The sequence below is a fragment of the Syngnathus typhle genome, linkage group LG15 (genome assembly GCF_033458585.1).
Source record: "Syngnathus typhle isolate RoL2023-S1 ecotype Sweden linkage group LG15, RoL_Styp_1.0, whole genome shotgun sequence".
Classification (NCBI taxonomy): domain Eukaryota; kingdom Metazoa; phylum Chordata; class Actinopteri; order Syngnathiformes; family Syngnathidae; genus Syngnathus; species Syngnathus typhle.
Genome location: NC_083752.1, coordinates 6,238,237 through 6,258,213, shown reverse-complemented (window position 1 = coordinate 6,258,213; position 19,977 = coordinate 6,238,237). Strand labels below are relative to the sequence as shown.

General features: G+C 44.8%; 1 protein-coding gene across 5 annotated transcripts in view; it reads right to left on the bottom strand.

The window, feature by feature from the left end:
* The window catches only part of cpeb4b (cytoplasmic polyadenylation element binding protein 4b), a 41,097-nt gene that overhangs the window by 18,452 nt on the left and 2,668 nt on the right, over positions 1 to 19,977 (bottom strand). For 2 of the 5 annotated variants that reach the window (XM_061298821.1, XM_061298822.1), the window contains exons 3-6: positions 18,721 to 18,931; positions 16,680 to 16,795; positions 5,911 to 6,047; positions 166 to 1,387 (exon numbers count right to left, since the gene is read on the bottom strand). In XM_061298821.1, the coding sequence (XP_061154805.1) occupies positions 166 to 1,387; positions 5,911 to 6,047; positions 16,680 to 16,795; positions 18,721 to 18,931 (1,686 nt within the window). Of the gene's footprint in view, positions 1 to 165; positions 1,388 to 2,232; positions 2,653 to 5,910; positions 6,048 to 6,308; positions 6,400 to 8,406; positions 8,521 to 16,679; positions 16,796 to 18,720; positions 18,932 to 19,977 lie in introns of those variants that run through there. The other 3 variants (XM_061298825.1, XM_061298823.1, XM_061298824.1) reach the window with 3 other exon arrangements.

Here is a 19,977-nt window from a genome sequence, read left to right as displayed (position 1 = left end):
ATATCTTTACCAAAAAATTGTAACCTCAAACTGTAACAATTACAGTAAATGTTTGTATAGAGAAACTCAGCCATTAAAATGAAAAAGCGTAATAATGTATTTTCTAACTCAGTTGTGACTACAAAGTGTCGTACGTCAGACCCCGCAATAAAGAGTACCACATACCTGGAAAGGGAAGATGTTATCACTGCGGCCGACACCATCATCCATCCACGACTTGGGGTTGAAGCCAGCGGGATTGTTGCGAGGGTACTTCTGGGACGCCACGTGGTTGTTGAGGAAGGTCTTCTTCAGTGGTGAGATGGAGTTGATAGGCGTCATGCCGCCGTTGAGACCTCGGCGATAATCTCGGCCCTGAGATCCTCCCCAGCCACCGCCGCCGCTTCCGTAGCCACCGCCTGGACTCCAGGAGGTAGAGGAACCCGGGGAGGGAGAGGGGCTCTGGTAGTTGGCTGGGCCCCATGGGGACGGGGGCTTGCTCAGGCTGTTGGACAAATGTGGCAACTGGTTGAAGGGCGGATTCCTGTGCGGAAAGGGCGGAGGAGGGTGCGGGGAGGCAGGCGAGCGTCGGTGCTGCTGGTGTTGGTTGTGGGGGTGCTGGAAGTGGGGATGTGGCGGCGGGGCCGGGTGGTGCTGCGAAAGGGCGGCGGCCGGACCTATTTGAGGGGAGAAGTTGCCGCCGAAGCCCGGGCTAACATGATGGGAGAAGTTCTGGAACAGCAGCGTGCCATTGTTGGCGGAGGCCGGGTTGAAAAAGCTGACATCCTCGTTGATGATGGTCGACGGCGCCGGCGGTATGGCCGCCGACCAGTTGTTAAAGCTGGTGAGCGACGACGAAGTGGTATTGGACTGGACCGGGCCGCCCAGGCCGGATGTCTCCTGGTAATCAAAGCCCGTCAGAACAGGAGACTCAAGGCGGATCTGCTTCTCTTTCCCGGTGCTTCCATCAGGAGAGCTGTCCGTCTTGCCGTCCTCCGACCGGCCTTTTTCCAGTTCTGAAATGATTCCGCCACCTCCGCCCTCCTGGTGACTCCCGGGTGACAGCTGCTTTTCTTGCGTTTCTTGCATTTCTTGTTGCTGCTGCACTTTGGGCTTCTCGGGCCCGCCCATGATTTCGTCTTGCACGCTCCCGTGGGTGGCCGAGGCAGGGAAGAGCCAGGGAGAGCCCGCCGTGGTGCCATTCCCCGCGGCGGCGGTGCTGTTTATAAACGCAGCGGGGCTCTGCGACACATTTTGGTGGTGGTGTGGGGGCTGCAGATGCGGGTGGATTCGGACCGGGAACGCAGACTTGTTGCCAGTGTTGTTTTGAACCAGGACTCCGAACCCGTAATCCCCCATTTGTTTGCTCCCCCCACACACACAAATAGTATCCCGTGATCGTTTGGTCCTGTTGAGAGAGCGCACAGACAGGATAGCTTGTCACGCAGTTATTAGCAACCAATATACATGAACTAATTTAGGGACTGGCATTTACAGAGCAGAAATGATCTTTCCCTCTATTGGACCCGTTTTATCCATTCACAGATTTCCTAGAAAAATGCTAATCAACTCCCTCCCCAATGACCCCATTCTCGAGCAGTGAACACCAGCGTTAGACCAAGCTGTGGGCAAAGCACACGGTTAACGTTGGACATATCCACCGGTCTAATTATAACCCCGTGACGCTGCCCAACTCGTCCACGGACAGCTGAGTTGCCGGCAGCACCCCCTCAAATGCGTGTAAGCCATACGTGCTGTGATGTGACGGAGGGCCGGGGTACACGATCGCTATTTCGGAGACGTTTGGACTTGACGCAAAAAGCGACTGACACGCCAAGGGTTTGTGCGCGGCGTGGGGCCAAAAAAAGAAGAGAACACACAAACGGCGTGACGACGTTTTAAAGACTGATCGACGTCGAGGGGGCAGGGGGGAGGAATGTTCCACAAAACACACGCACAAAAAACCCCGCACGACCTTGTTTGACAGCTGTCAAGAGTCTCTGCGCTTTCATCGGCGAGGAGCAATACGCGAGCGTTTCACGAAATACGCACCATAAAGATGCGTCTTGTGCGCTTCTCTATATATGACAAAGACGACAGACAAAAAGAAAAGACTGTGAGGCGACAGGTAACCGGTAAAAACTAGTTAGCCAAGTAGCTAATATCGGTTACTAGCCATAGCAAGCTAGCCTTTAACTGCTAGCACGAGCCGCTAGCTGGCTAATAGAAAACGTCTATATTTCCCCCCTTCACCTTGTGATCACCAACTCCGACCTCGGCGACGTCTTTGTCGGGAACCTTCCGTCGGCTTGACAGCAGGCTGGTGTCCTTGAAAGGATGTCTTAAGGCCGGTGGAGGCGATTTAATAGCTTGAGTCGTACAGTGCAGTCGGTCAGCTTTTTTTCCTCTCTCTCCTCCCTTCTCTTGACGTGTCCTGCCTGCTCAATGACACCGCTTTGCCTCAAATGTGGACCGTGTCATCCGAAGGGGCTTCCTTGGCAACTCGTCAAATGCTCTCGGGTGCGTTAAGTGTCGCGAGCCTTATTCGGTCGGTTTCATTTTAAGCTTGGCTTCAGTATTTTTATCCAGCCTGAGTCAGTCCTTGTGTGTGAGTGAGCTTTGGCTTGCCCCCCTTCTCCTGAAGCCGACCGTGGCCGAATGACAGTGAGGGATCAGCCGAAACACACTTCCGCTTTTAGCTCCGCCTCCTTAGCCCAGATCACGCCCTTTAGAGCCACACCTCGGCGTTTGATTGGTCGCAGAACCGGCAGTCGTGTCCTGACTCCGCCTACCCCCCTTTAAGCTTCACACAGGAACAATACAGCTTTGATGCGCAGAGGACACAAATGATCAGATGGACGTCTTTTTTCCCCCAGCGTGACCTGTTTTCTACCAATAAATATATCTTCACATTAGACGGTCATATTGACATACACTGTGGTGCTACGGCACTCTATAATACTGCACTCACACTATAAAAACATCCAATAATGACAAATACAACTATGAATAATAAACTTTTTTTTCCCAACACTTTCTCTTTCAGTCATATACTGTTCTGGATGTTTAACTCCTCTCTCAGCTTCTCAGTTCGTCAGTAAAATCAGTCGTTCTTCTCAGAGGATAAAGAATATATGGCTGTGTTGCAGCACTATTTGTGTTCCAATATCCGTTGCAAATAGGGGAACACTGCCGCACCGACGCTAATTGTTACTCCATGTGCCTTTGAAGTTTTCTCATTGTCTGTTAGCATTAGCTGATCAAAGCATTAGCTGATCAACTGCTCATATCTCAAAGCATGACATTTGGGTGACTTATGTCACAAGGGGTCCCTTTATTACTGCCAAAGCCAATAGGTAAGCAAAGCTGCACTGAGATTTGTTCGATGCGTAGATAAATATCACGGAATATAGTTGACGTCATACACGTTATTAAGACAACCTGGGCTAAGTGATCAGGAGTTTTTCTTTGACTGGCCCGTCGTTTTTCACACGTCCACCCTCGCCACGTCCTTTTATCTACCCCCAATGTTTGGTCATTATCACCTGGAGGTCATCGCGAAGCTTTGACTCTTGTCAGTCTACAAATGGCTATCTAATAAATCAAGTCACCTCTGATCCAGCTGGGAGAGGGTGATAAATTAAGCGAAGCATTGTGTACTGCATCAAACAATGTGTACAGAAACGCCGAGTGCGTATTGGCAGGGTTAGCCGGTGTAATCCAGTAGTAAAATTACCCTGACAAGTACTGTCAATAAGTGATTTGAGTAAATGTAGTGGAATAAATGCAACTAATTACAAGCCGCCTCTGCTGAGAATCTGAGATTAATTATTGTTAATGGGTTTCATCGGGAACATTTGGCAGGGTGTTACCGTGTCTATGGGAAATAGATTTCTAGGACAGCAGAACTGGTCTTACTGGTCTCTGTCAGGAAACAACACCCATCCCTCTTTTAACTCACTCAAAACAAACACACATTGTCCATACAGAGCCAACTATAAAATCATCCACATTTGCGTGCATGACAGATACCGCAAGGTGCTCGCTTCTTGACCGCAGTCCCTCGTGCACTCTGCCATATCCAGGATTGGATAGGTGCTATGAATAAAACATTGAATCCATTAAAAAATTCATTGCCTCTACCTTAGGCATAATTAAGGCCCGATTGCTCCCAGTGTGCGAGACGACAAGCCCTACGAGCACATGTTTTGTATATGCACAATAATATTTCAATCGTAATCGTTTTCTTAGCATGTTAGCATGTTCTTCCCTGATCCCAAATGATTTGGAAGTTAGCATGTGGGGAATCGCTTGACCTAACAGCAATTGGTTGGGTGTGAATACCGGATAGTTCTCATGGCTGGCGAGCTGAATGACGTCCCATTAATAGACTTTGGCACGCCGTGTACCAAACCGCATGGCCCGACCATCTCGAGAAAATGACAGTTGGCGAGTCATAGTTGCACGTCTACAGAGAAAACTGCGACCCTATATATCGGGTTTTGAGGCGCCACATACAGAATGCAAACTACTTTTTGTGTGACTGAAAAGTACTTTACTCACTAAGTATTTTGACTTTATCCTTATATTCATATCCTTAAAATATATTTTGACAATACAGTTGGTTGGGATTGCTATCAAAGCACTGCAGCCTTCTGTGTTCCATTTTCCTACCAGACTAGAGGACCTTTTACACGCATTCATCCTTCCAGTACATTATTCCAACCTGGTGTTCTCTCCCTTGGGATGCCATTCTAATTAACCCAAAGAGGTCTCGAGTCGAGTGTAGCGGGCCGGGACCACTGTTTGAGGAAGACTCAGGGACTCTGTGTGCGTGTGTGTGTGTCTGTGTGTGTCACAAAGACCGGGGTTATTTCATGACTCCACTGGGTTCAGGAAGGGTAATAAATTACATGAACACAGCAGCTGGGGGTCTCTATGTGCATGCGTGTGAGTGTGTGTGCGTACATACCGTATGTGTGTGTGTGTGTACGAGTGTGTCTGCGTGCACGTCCTAACCAAATATTTCCAAATACAATGTTTGGATATGGGTTGAGAAAAAAAGAAAAAACAGCAAATACTTTTGTCAGTTAGCAGCTCTGGTAGCATGTAGAAAAGGTCAAGGCGAAGAAATATTGTCGGTGTTTAATTAAAGTCCCTGTAAAATGAGACTAAAAATGTTTTGTAAATTGGACACACCACAGAAAAGAGTGTTGCTAACAATCCTGCCAAATTTGAATGATTAAAAAAAAAAGTCTTTAAAAAGAGGACTGAAAAACATTGACTCCACTCTCAAATGATGCGGGTGTGGCGGGTGCATGCACCTTGCTCAACATTCAACTGTCAATCAAATAGCGTGTTTCAACTCCGGCGTGGGGCTTTCCACATTGCCACAATAAGTGCTAGCCACCAGGTAGCTAGCTTGCGAGCTAACTGGCTTGGGCCTTGTCACAATAATAGCTGAATTCTCTCTACAAGGACTTTAAGACTGTATGAGCTGCACTGGAAAATAGCATTCATTGGATTTGGGCAATCATTTTCTACCAAAGAACTGCACAAAGTGCTTATTTTGTCTGATGTGTGGAAATTGGGTCAAGGGTACGCAAGCGATCAAAAAAAAAAAAAAGTAGGATTGTCTCCAACTATGTCTTTTTGCCACATTCCCGCGGCATCTCGTGCTGTAGATGTGTCACTGCAATGTGAGGATTTCTTGTTGCCATGGTGATTCCAGTTTGGCCTACTAGCATTCATTATTTGCGATGACTTATATATGTATATAATAAAGACACGTATAGTTCATGTTTTTTCCGTAGTAGCATCCTGACTATCTCGAATGACAGACACTTGATTTGCATATGTCGGTAGGTGCGACTGCGCTGTGTGAAATCAATCGAGGTATTGTGCCTGAAACACGGGAGTGGTTTCATTTACCTTCTGGGCACTTGTCCACGGCTGATGAGTCTGGCTGGCTGACAGACTAGAAGGAGCCGCAGCAGCTGGTTGGGCAACTCTACGTCAACATTCCCAAATTTGGTCGTGTCCCACTTGGCTTTTTGATGAGCGCCTCTCTGCATTTGGAAAAGGACATAAATGTACAGTGTTTAGAAAAAGTTTAAACACCCCTACTGTTAAAGGATGCTTTTTTTTTTTTTTTTGCTTTTCTGCAGAAGTCTTTTTGACAATGATTTGAAACAATTAGACTTTTCACAACCATTATATATCACATTAATCCACACACAATATTTGAATAATATATCATGGATCTTAAAAGGTAATATACATACTTTTAATCTCCAAATCAAAACAATATATGAAAAAAAATTCCCCACCTGCCAAACCATCTGCCTATCCAACCATCTATCTGTGTGTCTGGGTTTGTCTTGCCATTGTTGTCTTTTCCTGTGTGTGTCCGCTGATAAACACACACACGCAGGCACGCCCTCACACACATGCAAAATGCTGACATAGGCTAAAAAGCAAAAAAAAAAAAAAAAAGACCAGTCGGCAGAGGAATGCTGAGTCAAGCGGACCGGAGCCGCCCACCACCCCAATAAATGTACGGAGCATGTGGTCTCATCAATAATGCACGGTCCTCCTTAAAGTGTTACTCGTGTGTTTGATGGAATGTGTGTCATGTTCGTGTGTTTATCAAGACATCATGCATATGTATGCATATATGTGATATGTTGACTGTTCGGCTAATGGTGTTGAAAGATCACGTTAACCTTGAGGTGGAGCTGCTAGTGTCGCTTATCAGAGCACGCAGCTGCACCTCCCGCAGCGTTCGATGCGTGTATGCATTTGTACGTGCATGACAGTCAAAATGACTTCTCCTAATATGCTAAAATAGAATGTGGAAGAATTAAAAGAATTTGTCTATCATGATGCAATTCAATTCGTTAGTGTGTAGTATAATTCTGCCATGTAGAATAAACTGAAGAATGACTCAGTATGATGTTGGTAGAGGATAAAGAATATATGCCTGTGAGATTGTTATTTTATGTTGGTAATATTAATCAGAATACTACGATTAAACAAGATAATTTTAGACACGACTTCGCCTTTAAAGGGTTCTAAAATCGCCCCAATCAATGCTAATCGTTAGCATGTCAATGACATTTTCATGTTAGCATTAAGCTATCAGACATTTCTTTGATTTCACAATACCAAACTAAGTTTAATTTGTTTTTCAAATAGCATGCTCATCTGTATGAAACTGTACGTGGCCTACAGGCTGTTGGTTCACCATCACTGCTCCGCAGGATTTCATTAATCCTATTTGGTGCTGCTGGTGATGATTGCTCATGAGCTGCGTTAGCGTTATTGTCAAGCACAATGACCTTTCTCGTGTGCGACGAGCAACAAAAACGGAGTGAGGGAGGGGTCCTTGTAAGGGATTGGTCCTCCAACCCCCGCATGTGTACCTTTCTGGGCCACACCGTGGTCGCTTGAGATTATTGACCGCAGTTTGAAGACACACTCTGGGCCTTTTGCTATTTAGAAACATTGATTCAAGTACAGCACCGACATGATCAATGCGGTCAGATGGCAATGGACCAGGGTTGGGGTGATGGGGTGGTGTGTCAAGGGGCCACACCTCCGGCCCACTCATGTATTTCTTGCACGCACTCAGCATACTACAAACACACCAGAAGTGTGAAACGTATGTGCCCCGACAAGCTCGCCATTAATCATGCCCAGGTGATATATGCATTGAAATGTCATGACATCCTATCAATACAGTTCCCTATCAATACAGTCCCCTAAAAATCCATATAAGGCTGTTTAGCATATGTGATCATCCACTAACCTTCACTAGGTACGACAGTACAGGGATGCATCGATACCGCTAATGCTAATAGTCAGCATTTCAAATTGTATGTTAGCATTAAGCTAGTGAGGCCATTCTTGAGGTAGTTGTTTGGTTGTATAAAACACACAGGCAGTTTGTTTTATCTTTGGCTTGACAGTAAACTTGAAGTGGGGATGGCATTCAACAATTTGGATTTTTTTTTTTTTTAATTATTTACTCTTTGCCAAACTGCTGCTTATTGCGACACGAGTTGAATTAGCGCTCGCAAGTCGCTCGAATCCAAAGACACCGCTGTTCTGTATTTGCTATAGCCTTCCTCTTCTTAAATCTCACAGCAGAAGTCACACATAATAATTTTTAAGATGATGCTCATATGGGAACATCCTAACATGAGATATTCTTTTTCAGTCATTGGCAGCCTTTCATGTAACCGGACCTCTGTGCATCATTGCTCCCTTTTGTCTCAGCCATGCAGCAGTAGTGGACAGATGGTTGGATCAAAACCCATCAAACATTTACAAGCTCACACACACGCACACACACACACACGAGCAGTCGCTGATATCAGAGAAGCCTGCGTGCACACGCACGGGCACACACAAAGACACACACACCTGCAAGCTAGGCTCCAACAATGTTCCAATGAGGACTTTGATGGAGTCGAGCTGGATGTTTGATTGGTGTGATGGCTTTTCCTCCTGCCGCACACTTCCTCACTAACTCGATCTCCATTCTGATGGATAGCACGAGGGGCCAAACGGGTGCAGTTTTCCCTGAAATTGTAGCCAAGGACATATCGAATCTGTCAGATGTGTTCTACTGCATCGCCAGCTCCCCGGGGTCATGTATGCGCAACAAAATGCAGACGAAAGAAGCAAAAGCTCACGTAGGGAAAGGAGGATGAGGATGGTGGTGTCAAGGAGGCGGGGGGTAGACAGAAGAGGAGGAAGATGAGGAGGGGAGATGGAGGAGTTAAAAGCTGCATCATACAAGAACATCCTTATGAATAATAATAGTATAGCTGAAATGCGCGTGCACCTTCATAGCCTCCATTTTAAATATGCTGAGTAATACCGTTTAACCTGTGCCAGTCACAACATGACTTCTACTAAAAAAAAACGAATCATGGCATATTATTTAATTTGATGTCAAGCATACAATTTTTCAAAATAAGCAACAAAATATGAATGATATAAATAAATAAATATAGATAATGAGCTCTATTTTTAAATATTTGAGAGATTCCACAAACAACTTCTGCTATGATCTTTCCTGTAATGGTACAGGCCAGGACACATGCAAAATTTGAAACGCTAATAATTTCCTCGACTGCTCTTTACTCTGACAGTTACTCAACATTATATTAACAGGACAAAAAATATACAAGTTTCTGCACAAAATTGAATGCAAGATCAGTGCGTTGCGAGCTCAGCAGCCCCAGAGATTCGGTTGCCAAGTCAACCGCGGCCACCTCGACGAGGCAGCCACCTCATCTTCACCTCTGTTCACTATTCATTCGGATCCTGCGTTCATCTCGATCTATTTGGATTGGGGGGGGTGGGGGATCAGTGTAGTGCATACGTAGCATGCGGCGTTTGCTGTTCATCATGTGCCTTTTGTGGCTTTGAGACTCCGCTCAGCTTTGCGCTTTGGCACACCATTTTGTTTTACACAGCCGTCATTTGCTGAGCTAATAAATAATAGATAACAAGCCACATGTGTACTCTTATATGGGACAAGGAACCATATGTTCTTCCGTAAAGGGGGTTAAAAACCGAATCAATGCTTGAGAGGCGATAGCTGCATGGTGGCAGTGACTCCCGTCGTTTCCTCTGACTAGCTAGCTAGCAGCTAGCGTTAGCGATCACACCACTTCATGTCTACGAATGACGAGATGCATTAAGTGTCAATTCATATTTACTATGATAGTACACAACTCTAGATCTTTCTGGATTGCACATACTACAGACAACTAAGAGCATATGTGACATGGACACAAACCGCAATGTTGTGGAATATTCCAGTTTCCATCACACAGAGCTACTCGCACGCACGCTTTCACTGCCACATCTCACAAACACTGAGTCACCGTGGCCATTTTTTTCAGCCTGGTAATTACCCATAATGACATTGGCCATGCAGACCACTTGGGACCAAAATGGGCTATTTTTCAACACGGACAGCCTCGGACGACCTCTGAGCTGATAAACATTACGCCGAACATACGTCTTAAATACACCTTAGCCCCTGGCGTGAATGCTCCCTCGGCGTTGACATGCTTTGACTCACACTGCAGCAGGCCTCATTGAGATGCACAGCTAGGTCTAAAGTGAGCTCTGCCAAGTCGGAGGAAGCCATTTAGCCAGCAGAAACAGGAGCGCATTGATGCACTCACACACGCACCGAGACGGACTAGAAACAATAGATAAGATCATTTGTAGAAGGGTATCAATGAGGAGTGTTTCTAAATGAGTAAGTTTCTGATGTAAATGTGCTCAAAAAATATGAAAGTGGCTTCGGATCTTCAGGCAGCCTGGCTGATCATGTCATGGTTGGCTCGCTCACGGGCACATTTTCAGATTCACGCTGATAAAAGATTTTTATTTTGCTATATTTATTTTCACATGCGATTCGTAGGCAGGTACACAGAAAAGAACCAATCGTATCTATGTACAATTTTTTCCTCCAATTTGAGGACTGGAAGAGTTCCCCTGGTGAGCCAGCTGCTAACACTTGGAAAAAAAAAAGTGCAACGTACCACTTTCCAAATTTCAGCTCTCACACACAATGCGCTATTGTTGTTTCTTGTACCACCTCTCTGTGAAGACAATAAACCAATGACCATGCCTGCTCCCACTTTGAAGCCTTTGTTATAGCAGTTCATAAGGAGCGTTTTGTTAGGGATGACCAAACTGCAGAAACAATCTTAATTTTGTTACCTCCACTAAACATCAAACTAGAGAGGTGATGGCTATTGCTTTCTCTAAACTTGTCGACTGCTCTTGTTTCAAAATACATCCTCCCATGATGTTTTTTTCTCACGTTGAGTAGGGCCCACCGTGGACTTTCTAAAAGCCAAAATGGCTGCTGATCGGAAAAGGGTCTGTCTGGTGCCTCTCTCTAAAGGCAAAACTAAATGATGGAATTACCATGACAACGTGGAGCGCTGACGTGGAGGTTACATCGGAGGTGTCACGCGCCATGGAGACAAACTTGATGGCAGCGCTGAATCATCAACAGATGAGACATGTGATACGGCTGTTGTTAACTTGCTTCTTCATGTATTAGATTATTGAAGGTCCAGTAATAAGATAAAAGAACCTTGACCTTCAATATCTTCAGTCGGTTTGCTGCTGACTTTTTTTTTCTTTTGCCAAGCCCACATCCTTCTGTCTGTGGTACTTTTACAATCGCTGTCCTCCATTTTTGCACCCACACCCTCACCATAGCAACCAACGGTGCCTGGATGTCAAGGAGGGAAATAAGGATAAGGAAAAAAAAGACAATAGCTGGAAGAAGAAGTTGTCTGATTGAGGTGAAAACAACCAAGACTTTAAGAGCTTTTGGTACCCGAACAAAATACAAATAGGTCAGTCGTATTCTAAGGTTGGAATTTTATGCATAAATAATGCAGACTGTTTCAAAGTAAAAATAGCCTCAAGGTGGAAGGAAAGCTCACCATGGTGCAGCACTACAGATAAATGTGATCAGAGTGCCAGTTTGTTGGCAAAAATTAGAAGAGGACGTATTAAACAGACTGCGGCATTACTTTATCTCATTAATTTTTCCACTTTTGTCTGCCTATTCTCTTTGTGATTGAATATCAATAGGAATAGAATAGAATAGATCTTTATTTGTCATTGTAACATGTACAACGAAATTTAAATACAACCAGCTAATACAATATTTTTCAATTATTGAGGTGATTAGCGCTAGATAGTACAGGGGTGCCTTGAGATACGAGAGGCCTGACTTGCTGTAAATTGGCTGCACAGTGAACAATAGCGGTCCCAGGATTGACCCATGGGGAACCCCACAAGTCATTTGCTCTGAGATACAGGTACCAATTTCACCAACACTTTGTACCTGAAACTATTCTGTACTTGCTTTTGTGTGACAACATTTAGTGATGAAAGTGGTGTGTACACTATTACATTATTTGTATTGATTTTTTTTTTTTTTTTACAAATGAGAACGTTATAAGCCAGGTCTCCAATGTTAAACTCAACTGTGATCTGGTGTTAGGCCACCCAAATGGGATGTGTATGAAATTTCAGGTCACCGAGTGGGTGTGATAGATGATCTGATTGGCAAGAACAATGGCTGACCTCCCTATGTGATTGAACACCAACATGGTGTCTCTGGTTACTGTTACCATAGGAACAAACATTAAAGCTGCATGTATACGGTTAAAGAGGGTAGGATAGTTAATGCCGTTCTGTCAACGCCACTAGGCTTTCTGTTTCCATTTGCTTTTCTCTGTTATTAATTGAATTTCCGTGATTGAGGATACTTATTTTTAATTCACAGAAAGAAGTTAATGATGGTTAGCCTCTTCAACTATGCGATGGCAGAACTCATTCAGGCATTCGTTCTGCACAACACAACATTGTAACAGGAGTTCAGAACATTCAGAGAATGATTTTCCTATTCCAGAATGTGGAGTTAAATGTCCATCTTTAATTGAGCACCCATAACATGATGGTGGTATGAAGTCTTGTATTTCTAATGTGGGAAGCCGCAAAGCATCCACATGTAAGAAAAAAAAAAATCAAGGTGTGAGCTAGGAATTTCTCTCAAGTGATCTTGGAGAATTTTGTCGAAGTTCAGCGAGCTGGTGGGGTGCACTGTTTGGCCTATCCAGGCACAGCTGCTGTTTATGATCCCCTGTTGTTACTGCTGCTCCATTGGGAATGCACGAGAGCAGCTGAGGGCAGCGACAAAGGCATGCACACACACACACACACACGCATGCAATAATAGAAACAATGCCCATTAAAGATGGACGAATGACAACGTACACTCATCAGCCAAAGCAAAAGTAACAATAATGTGCAGGTTAATTGACACTGTCAGAATAGAATTAAACTATATGTGCTTTATTGTGGTTGTAGTTTGCAGTGGTGGAAAGAGTTCCAAAGATATTCACAGGGCAAAGGAACTGAACTGTAATATAATATAATATTTAAAATATATAAATAGAAGGAAAAAATAATTTATAAATATAATATAGCTGGTTACTGGCCTGGCATGCACACTACAGGGAGAGCATTATGACAGTTTTCATAAAGTCCTCAGATGCCCGTACAAAATTCCTGAATAAGAATTGACGCAACGGATTATTTCTCAAGCGGCGCATACAAAGTCAAAGGATTGCTATGCGAAACCAGTCGGACCTCTAGCAGCGGCAGCCCATGTGACCTTATCAATGTGACTCACTCTCTCACTGGGTCACATCTGCATGTACGCAGCGATAAGCAGAGCGGCAAACGTGGTCGGCAAATGAGAAATGAGCCTCGTAAAAGACCCGAGTCGCACTAATTGAACCTTCTCTTGTAAACAAGACACTCGTGTGACTGATGGCGTGAAGGCGGTGTCGTCTTGCGGCGAATTATTAACACTTGACGGAAAAAAAAAAAAAAACGCCCAGCAGAGTGCGTTAACTCAATAATGACGACTGATAATGAGCATGGCGTTGTCTTGGAAACAAAGCCATCTGCGAGCCTGATTTGATGAAGTGCCCTCGGAAAGCGGCTCATATGTGATTCACAGTCTGTAAAAATACATGATATAGAGGTTCTTTGAGGTGACAAAACTATTCATAAACAGTACGACTCGTTTTTTGTGGAGGATAAAGAATATATGCCTGTGAGTAATGCAAAATCATCTGCCTACGTGTAAACTGTATTTCAAATATTCGTTGCTACTGCAATCAAGGATATTGATGCTAACAGTTAGCATGTCAATGGTGTTACGCATTGTTTACGCTAAATAGACTTTCCTATGGCAAAGACTTGTTTTCAAAACACAAAGTGGGAATGTCTTTAGTAAATGTTTAGTTTGACAGTAAACATAAACTGGATGACAGTTAATAGCTTGAAAAATAAGCCTGACATAAGGAGGAAGCTGGATGAGCCCGATGGTGTTGATGAGAGCAGTGTTTTTTCTCATCTAATAACCTTCGGGTCCCCTTGTCCTGTGACTCTAATTTCCCCCCCAAACTTTTGCTGAGTAACTAAAGAGAAATGCACCAAAGGCCCGCCCTGCAAACAGCAGTAGAGGAAGTGCAGAGTGATGTATAGATAATGTAATTAGCCACATATGTACATATGTAGACAAAAGGGAGAGATGTCATGCCCGGGGAGACGAGACAAATGGGCGAAAATGAAAGATGACAAAACGGGGGGGGGGATGTAAAGGAAGTAAACTCCGCAAGGCTAGCCATGTGAAGACTTAATTGACAGAGACAGCTAACTTCCAGTAATTTAGCTGATGAAGCTTTTCGGGACTGCGGGCTGCACACAAAGTCACCAACGGAGCAGCAGAGCAGAGAAGCCAAGATGGAGGAGTAGGCGGGTGTGTTTGGTTAACATTTGAGCCCACAGTCACCCACCCCAAATGCACACGCACACGCATTGCCACCATCAACCTCCAAACAAGCGAGAGGAGACAAAGTGCTGATAGTGCCGTTCCCATTGCAGGGCAGGCCGAGGCACATGCATGGCTGGCTGGAGCGCTGACGCTAACGTGACATGCTAGCCACGAGACACGCCGACTGGTGATGAAGAGAAATGCTGTCTGACCCCGACTATATGTAGCTCTCAACGCCAACAGGGATGTATAGTTGCTCGCATGCAAAATGAACAGTCAGTTGTACTGATGTCTTCAAAGGTCTCTGACATTCTTTGGTCACAATTGCTTGGCCATCACCTGCGATCATTCAATTTGATCAAATCTCACCCCCATCTACATTGATCATCAGTAATGGAAGAGTCTTCCTCTGAAGGCCATCCCTGCACCCCACCTCTTCTAAACCCTCCCACACACACACACATATATACACACACACCCTCCTTCAAAGCCAGCGTCAGTCTCAGCGTGTTTGCCATAAATAGCTTTGAGAGGATGCGGCGAAAGCGCGACGGATGAAGCCCGACGTCGCCAGTGTCTGCTGCGGCACACAGGCGAGGCCTAATATCCTGGCAACATGTGCTGCAAAGCGAGGAGAGAAAAAACAAGACAGATGACCAGGTCAAAATTGGATTAGAAATGCTCCATTACGTATCTATTCCAATTCTGGTGAGGTTTTTTTTTTCCCTCCGATCCCAAAGTATCTCTGCTGAGATTACACTGATATTTCATCAGTACTATCACTATAGTAGATTTCTGTCTTTAAATCCCTGCTCATACTTAGGCCTGACGTGTCTGTGGAATTTGCTGGAAAGCAATCAGCCTCCTCCGAGGAACAGCACACACACACACTATTAACGAATGATGAAAGTGAAAAGGAGAGCGGTCAATATTTATCAAAAGTCATTTTGCGGTGTTCATTTAGATCCAGAGGATATGCCTACGATCATGTTCGTCTCCAGCATTTGTGCTCAAATATCCGTCACCTCAAGAGTTATAACACCACTCAGCTATCAATGTTGTGTTAGACCACCAGTGGGGATTTTCACTATGAGTTAGCATTAAGCTAGCAAGAGCGTTCTTCGGGTAAAATGGACTGGTTGTTTAACATTTAATTGGACAGTAAACTTTACGTGTATCTCAAGGTGCCACTAATATCCTGAGGTGCACAAACCTTTAATATACTAGCTGCATTTAAACCAGAGCGGGGGCAGATTCAATCCAGGCCAGAGCGTGTGCTGAAGGAATCCGATGCCACGTTGCAACACAAACTGGCATGCAAATTCTGTTTTCTTCCTCTCTTTGCATATTCAAACGATCGCCCTCCCCACTTCATAATCGCATGCTCCTTCATCCAACCCCCTCCTGATTTGACCTCTCGGCTCCTTTTCCATGCAAACATCTCCAACTAGTACAGATAGATGGCTGTCTTATTTCGATGGCAGCGCACCGCCAGGGATCATTAATCAAATTCTGTGGAGATGCGAGTGAGGTTTGTGATGAGCAGCCTTTGTCGACTTAAGGGAGACACATGAGCGAGCGCAGTCGGGCTTTGCTCCGGGTTGCAAAACGGGGAGGCAAGCAGGCGACATATTGCTCTCGGCTCATTACGTCGTCACCACGAGCGCCCAATCTGGGACTAGTTGGCTTGAATGCATCCTGATTCCGCCCTGTTGGAGTGAAAGCAGGCCACGGCGCCATCTCCGCTGGGAGATGCGGGCGAGAGCGTGGCTCTGGATTCACATTGAAACAGGGTTATGCTAATAACGCCGCACAGTTTGTGGAGTGCATTTCACAATACTTCCATCTGTGTGTGGTCATGAATCCTTCATACGTAGCTTATGCGTGCATGGCAAACTGTGTGTGTGTGGGTGTGTGTGTGTTTCACTGCCTGTGCGTGTCACAGCACCACGCTGAGGGAGGCTGCCATTTGTTTGCGCTTGGCCCGGAGAAAAGTGCCGCCTGCCAACGACCCGCCACGCCAAGTATGGGGGGGGGGGGGGGGAGTACACGAGTGAATGGTGAGGGAAGATGATATTTTTTTTTTATTCATTTGTTCATCAGATAATATAATAATGATATGACATAACAATATAGTAAATACAAATAAAAGAGCAACAGCAAGAAAAGGATGAGTAAAAGTCAATAAAAACGGACTAACATGCACACGCCATGGTGCACGCCTTAATCTCTTATTCATTCAAGACCTGAGGCGATCGGGTTACACACACACACACACACACACAAATACACTTACCCACAAGCAGTGAATCCCACAGGCCAGTCCCGCCAGTTCAATTGGATTATCGTTATCGTACACCCAGCGCAGAGGCTGGGGAGTCTGCCCACAATCCACACCCTCCACATGCGGCCCTGCAATGGAACCAAACAACACACGGTTACACGCTCACACGGGGTCATATAGCAATAAATCTTCCTCCCGCAGGCCGCATTACTTCTTCGATGTCCCTTGACAGACAGAGTCCCATTATACTCATCACTTACAGTCCATATTGATCACCCACTGGCCTGGCTGACACACACGCACAGTATGGTAGTCGTGTTTGTACAGCTGGCTCGGTGCGGACGCACACAAAGCCTCCAAGTCCAAATAAAAACAAGCCTAAATCGTCAAAATGTCCTCATAAGTGTTTTTCTGTTCAATCTTAACCTACACAAATGATTAAACCAGTCAGTGTTGGGAAAGGAGAAACAACATGAGCAAAAACTCAAACTAAAGTAGACACATTTTTATTTGGGGCACAGCGTGTAGTCGATGTCATCTTGAGCTTAATGACAAATGTGCCTTATAATTATAACGATTCTGCTCGGTTCACTGTGTTTGACGTTTTCATAGCCGCCTGCCATGAGTCCTCCCACCGGAGGAGGGAAACCCTGGTTGATGTGCCACGTAACGGCCTGTTTGTTGGTGCGGCACGAGAGAATGAGGTCGGCAGAAGATGGCGAGAAGAAAGAAAGAGAGAGGATGCTGGGAGGAGAGCAACAGAAGGCAAGGGGGGGGGGGGTGAAGGAAGAGAGCGGATGTTGCTGCCATGGTAACCAGTGGCACCTGAGAAAGAAACGGCACCGCTGTGGGGAAAGACCCCGTGTGCATGAACACACTCGTACACATCCCTATTTTGGAACATGGGAGTCTTTTTTTTTCTTCTTCAATTTCCATCCATCATAAAAGATGCAACTTTTTAATGTTTAATTAACATATGGCCCAGTCTCCCATGGTTGACTAAGTGTACCAACTGAACCATTTCCGCTGAGGCCCTTGAAAAGTATACTTTTCGCACCCTCGCCGATGTGAAAATGCACGCTGCGTCTTCCCCCCTGCTGCGATGACGACGGGCGTTCCTCCCCCTCCCCCCGACATTTTCACATGCAAGGCAAATCTGTTCTGCATTCGCATGAGAGATTCCCACTGTTCTGTAATGTAAGACGATACGTCTCTTTCCAATAGTGCCTCCAAACCTTTTTAAGGTGGCATACACATTGCGTCGTTAAAACAAACTCATCGTTAAGACTTTTGTCCCTTCACTTAATGCTAACAAAATGATCGGAAACTACATGGCCGTGCTAATGCCAAATAACACCATTACTGCGGTGTTACTTTTAAGCAAGAGATATTTGAACACAAACTATGAAGCAACACACGTAAACAGACAATAACACTGCATAAAGTCATAAAGTCTTTATCCTCTGCAACAAACTATTATGAGTGCCACGTAGACAACATTATTTAGGACTACATTTTCTATTCTGAGGTTAATGAGAGCCAGTCGTTGCACACAGCGATGTAATTCATTCATGTTTAACGGAACACGTTTGCCGCAATCGCGAAAGGTTATTTATAGCTCAGCATGTGTCAGAAGGCGGTATATGAGCTTCATCACGCATGGGAGCAAAGACAGTGATGTTACAGGACAGGCGTGAGCGGCGCAGTTAAAGATGTTAATGAGGGAAAAGGAGCTTTGTGGTAAGCGTTACATTTGTGTTAGCATTGGCAGGAATATGATCGTTAAATATTTAAAGTCTGGATGGATGGATGGATGGATGGATATACACACTTACGTTAACAGTATACACACATATATATATACACACAAACACACACACGTTTCACAATATTGTTAGCCATATTTAGAATTTCAGATGTAGCATATATAGACGTATTTGGATAAAAAGCAAAGCGGAAGGTCAACAGAAGGAAAGGCAGATGTTTGTGTGTGAATAATTATTATCCTGATGAGATTCGTCCAGAGTGGCACGATATTCGGGGAGTACCTCACCATGCAGGAGAGGCGGGGAAAGAAGTGAGACAAAGGGTGATTCTTCACGACTCAGTGTGTGGGTTAGGCACGTCGGCGTGTGCTCTCTCGCTCTCTCCTTCCTCGTCCTACGAGGCGTGAGAAAGTGGAGCCTCCCTCTCATCTTTAAAGATGTATGAAGCTGCATCCACAGGGTAAGAGCAGGCGGCCATAGTGTTCTGTATCCGCCTGTCTTAAAAGAGAGACGGGGATAGTAAAAAGAAGAGGACGCAGGACATTTGAGTTAAGAGCATCACATCATCTTTTGCCACTGAAATAAATAGAGATACCACTGATCCAGTCCTGCCACACAAAAAACAAAAAGTTGACACAAAAAAGAGATTGACACAAATCCATTGTTTTCCTGTAACACCACTTAATGCTGTGATTTGTCGGGAAAATGCTCATCACGCAAGCAGTGTTTACTTTCACATGTGCAACACGCGGCCTCTCTCACTCACAACATATGCTGACTTAAAAACACTATCACAGTTTTCCTCTCTGCCATCTTCCAACACAAAAAGCTGTGACAATAAATGGAGAGAAAAAAGAACAAATTAAACGCGAGGACGCAGGGGACAGTGTTTTTTTTTTTTTAAGGGATAAAAAGTGGGAAATCTGTGAGCCGTAAGCGGCTGCGTGGGTGTGAAATCAAAAGACAAAAATGGGGAGGGGGCGAAGGGGTAGAAATAGAAACGAGAGACAAGAGAAGGCGAGGATGACACTAGGGAAGTTTTCCATTGTGCCTCAGCAGGAGTGATTTCACAATCACACACACTCTACAAGGCCCCATTTGGCTCTCTTAAGGTAAGCAGGAGCTCAATAGTATTGAATTTCATAATAATCAAGGGAACATATCAAAAGTGCAAATAATGCTTTGCACTTATGCGGCATGTACAGTGATTGCTCACGTGTCCTCGTGTGTGAAGGATTCATCTTCACAATTTGATATTCATAGAACTCCCCAAACCGTTCTGTATCTATTTGCTTATTTACTGCATCCATACATAAACAATGACCAGTGCCACCTTTTCATTTCATCTCAATCCTTTGGAGCACCGATACAGATTTGAGTTGAGATTTATTTGCAAATAAACAGTGGAGCATGGGTGGCATGTCTGCCTCACAGTTTTTGGATTTTAGGTTCGAGTCCTAGCTTGAATAGAGCAAGTAAATGAAAACATGCTACATGTTCAAATGTCAAATTACAATTGTATCAATGTTGAACAGTAAAAGAGA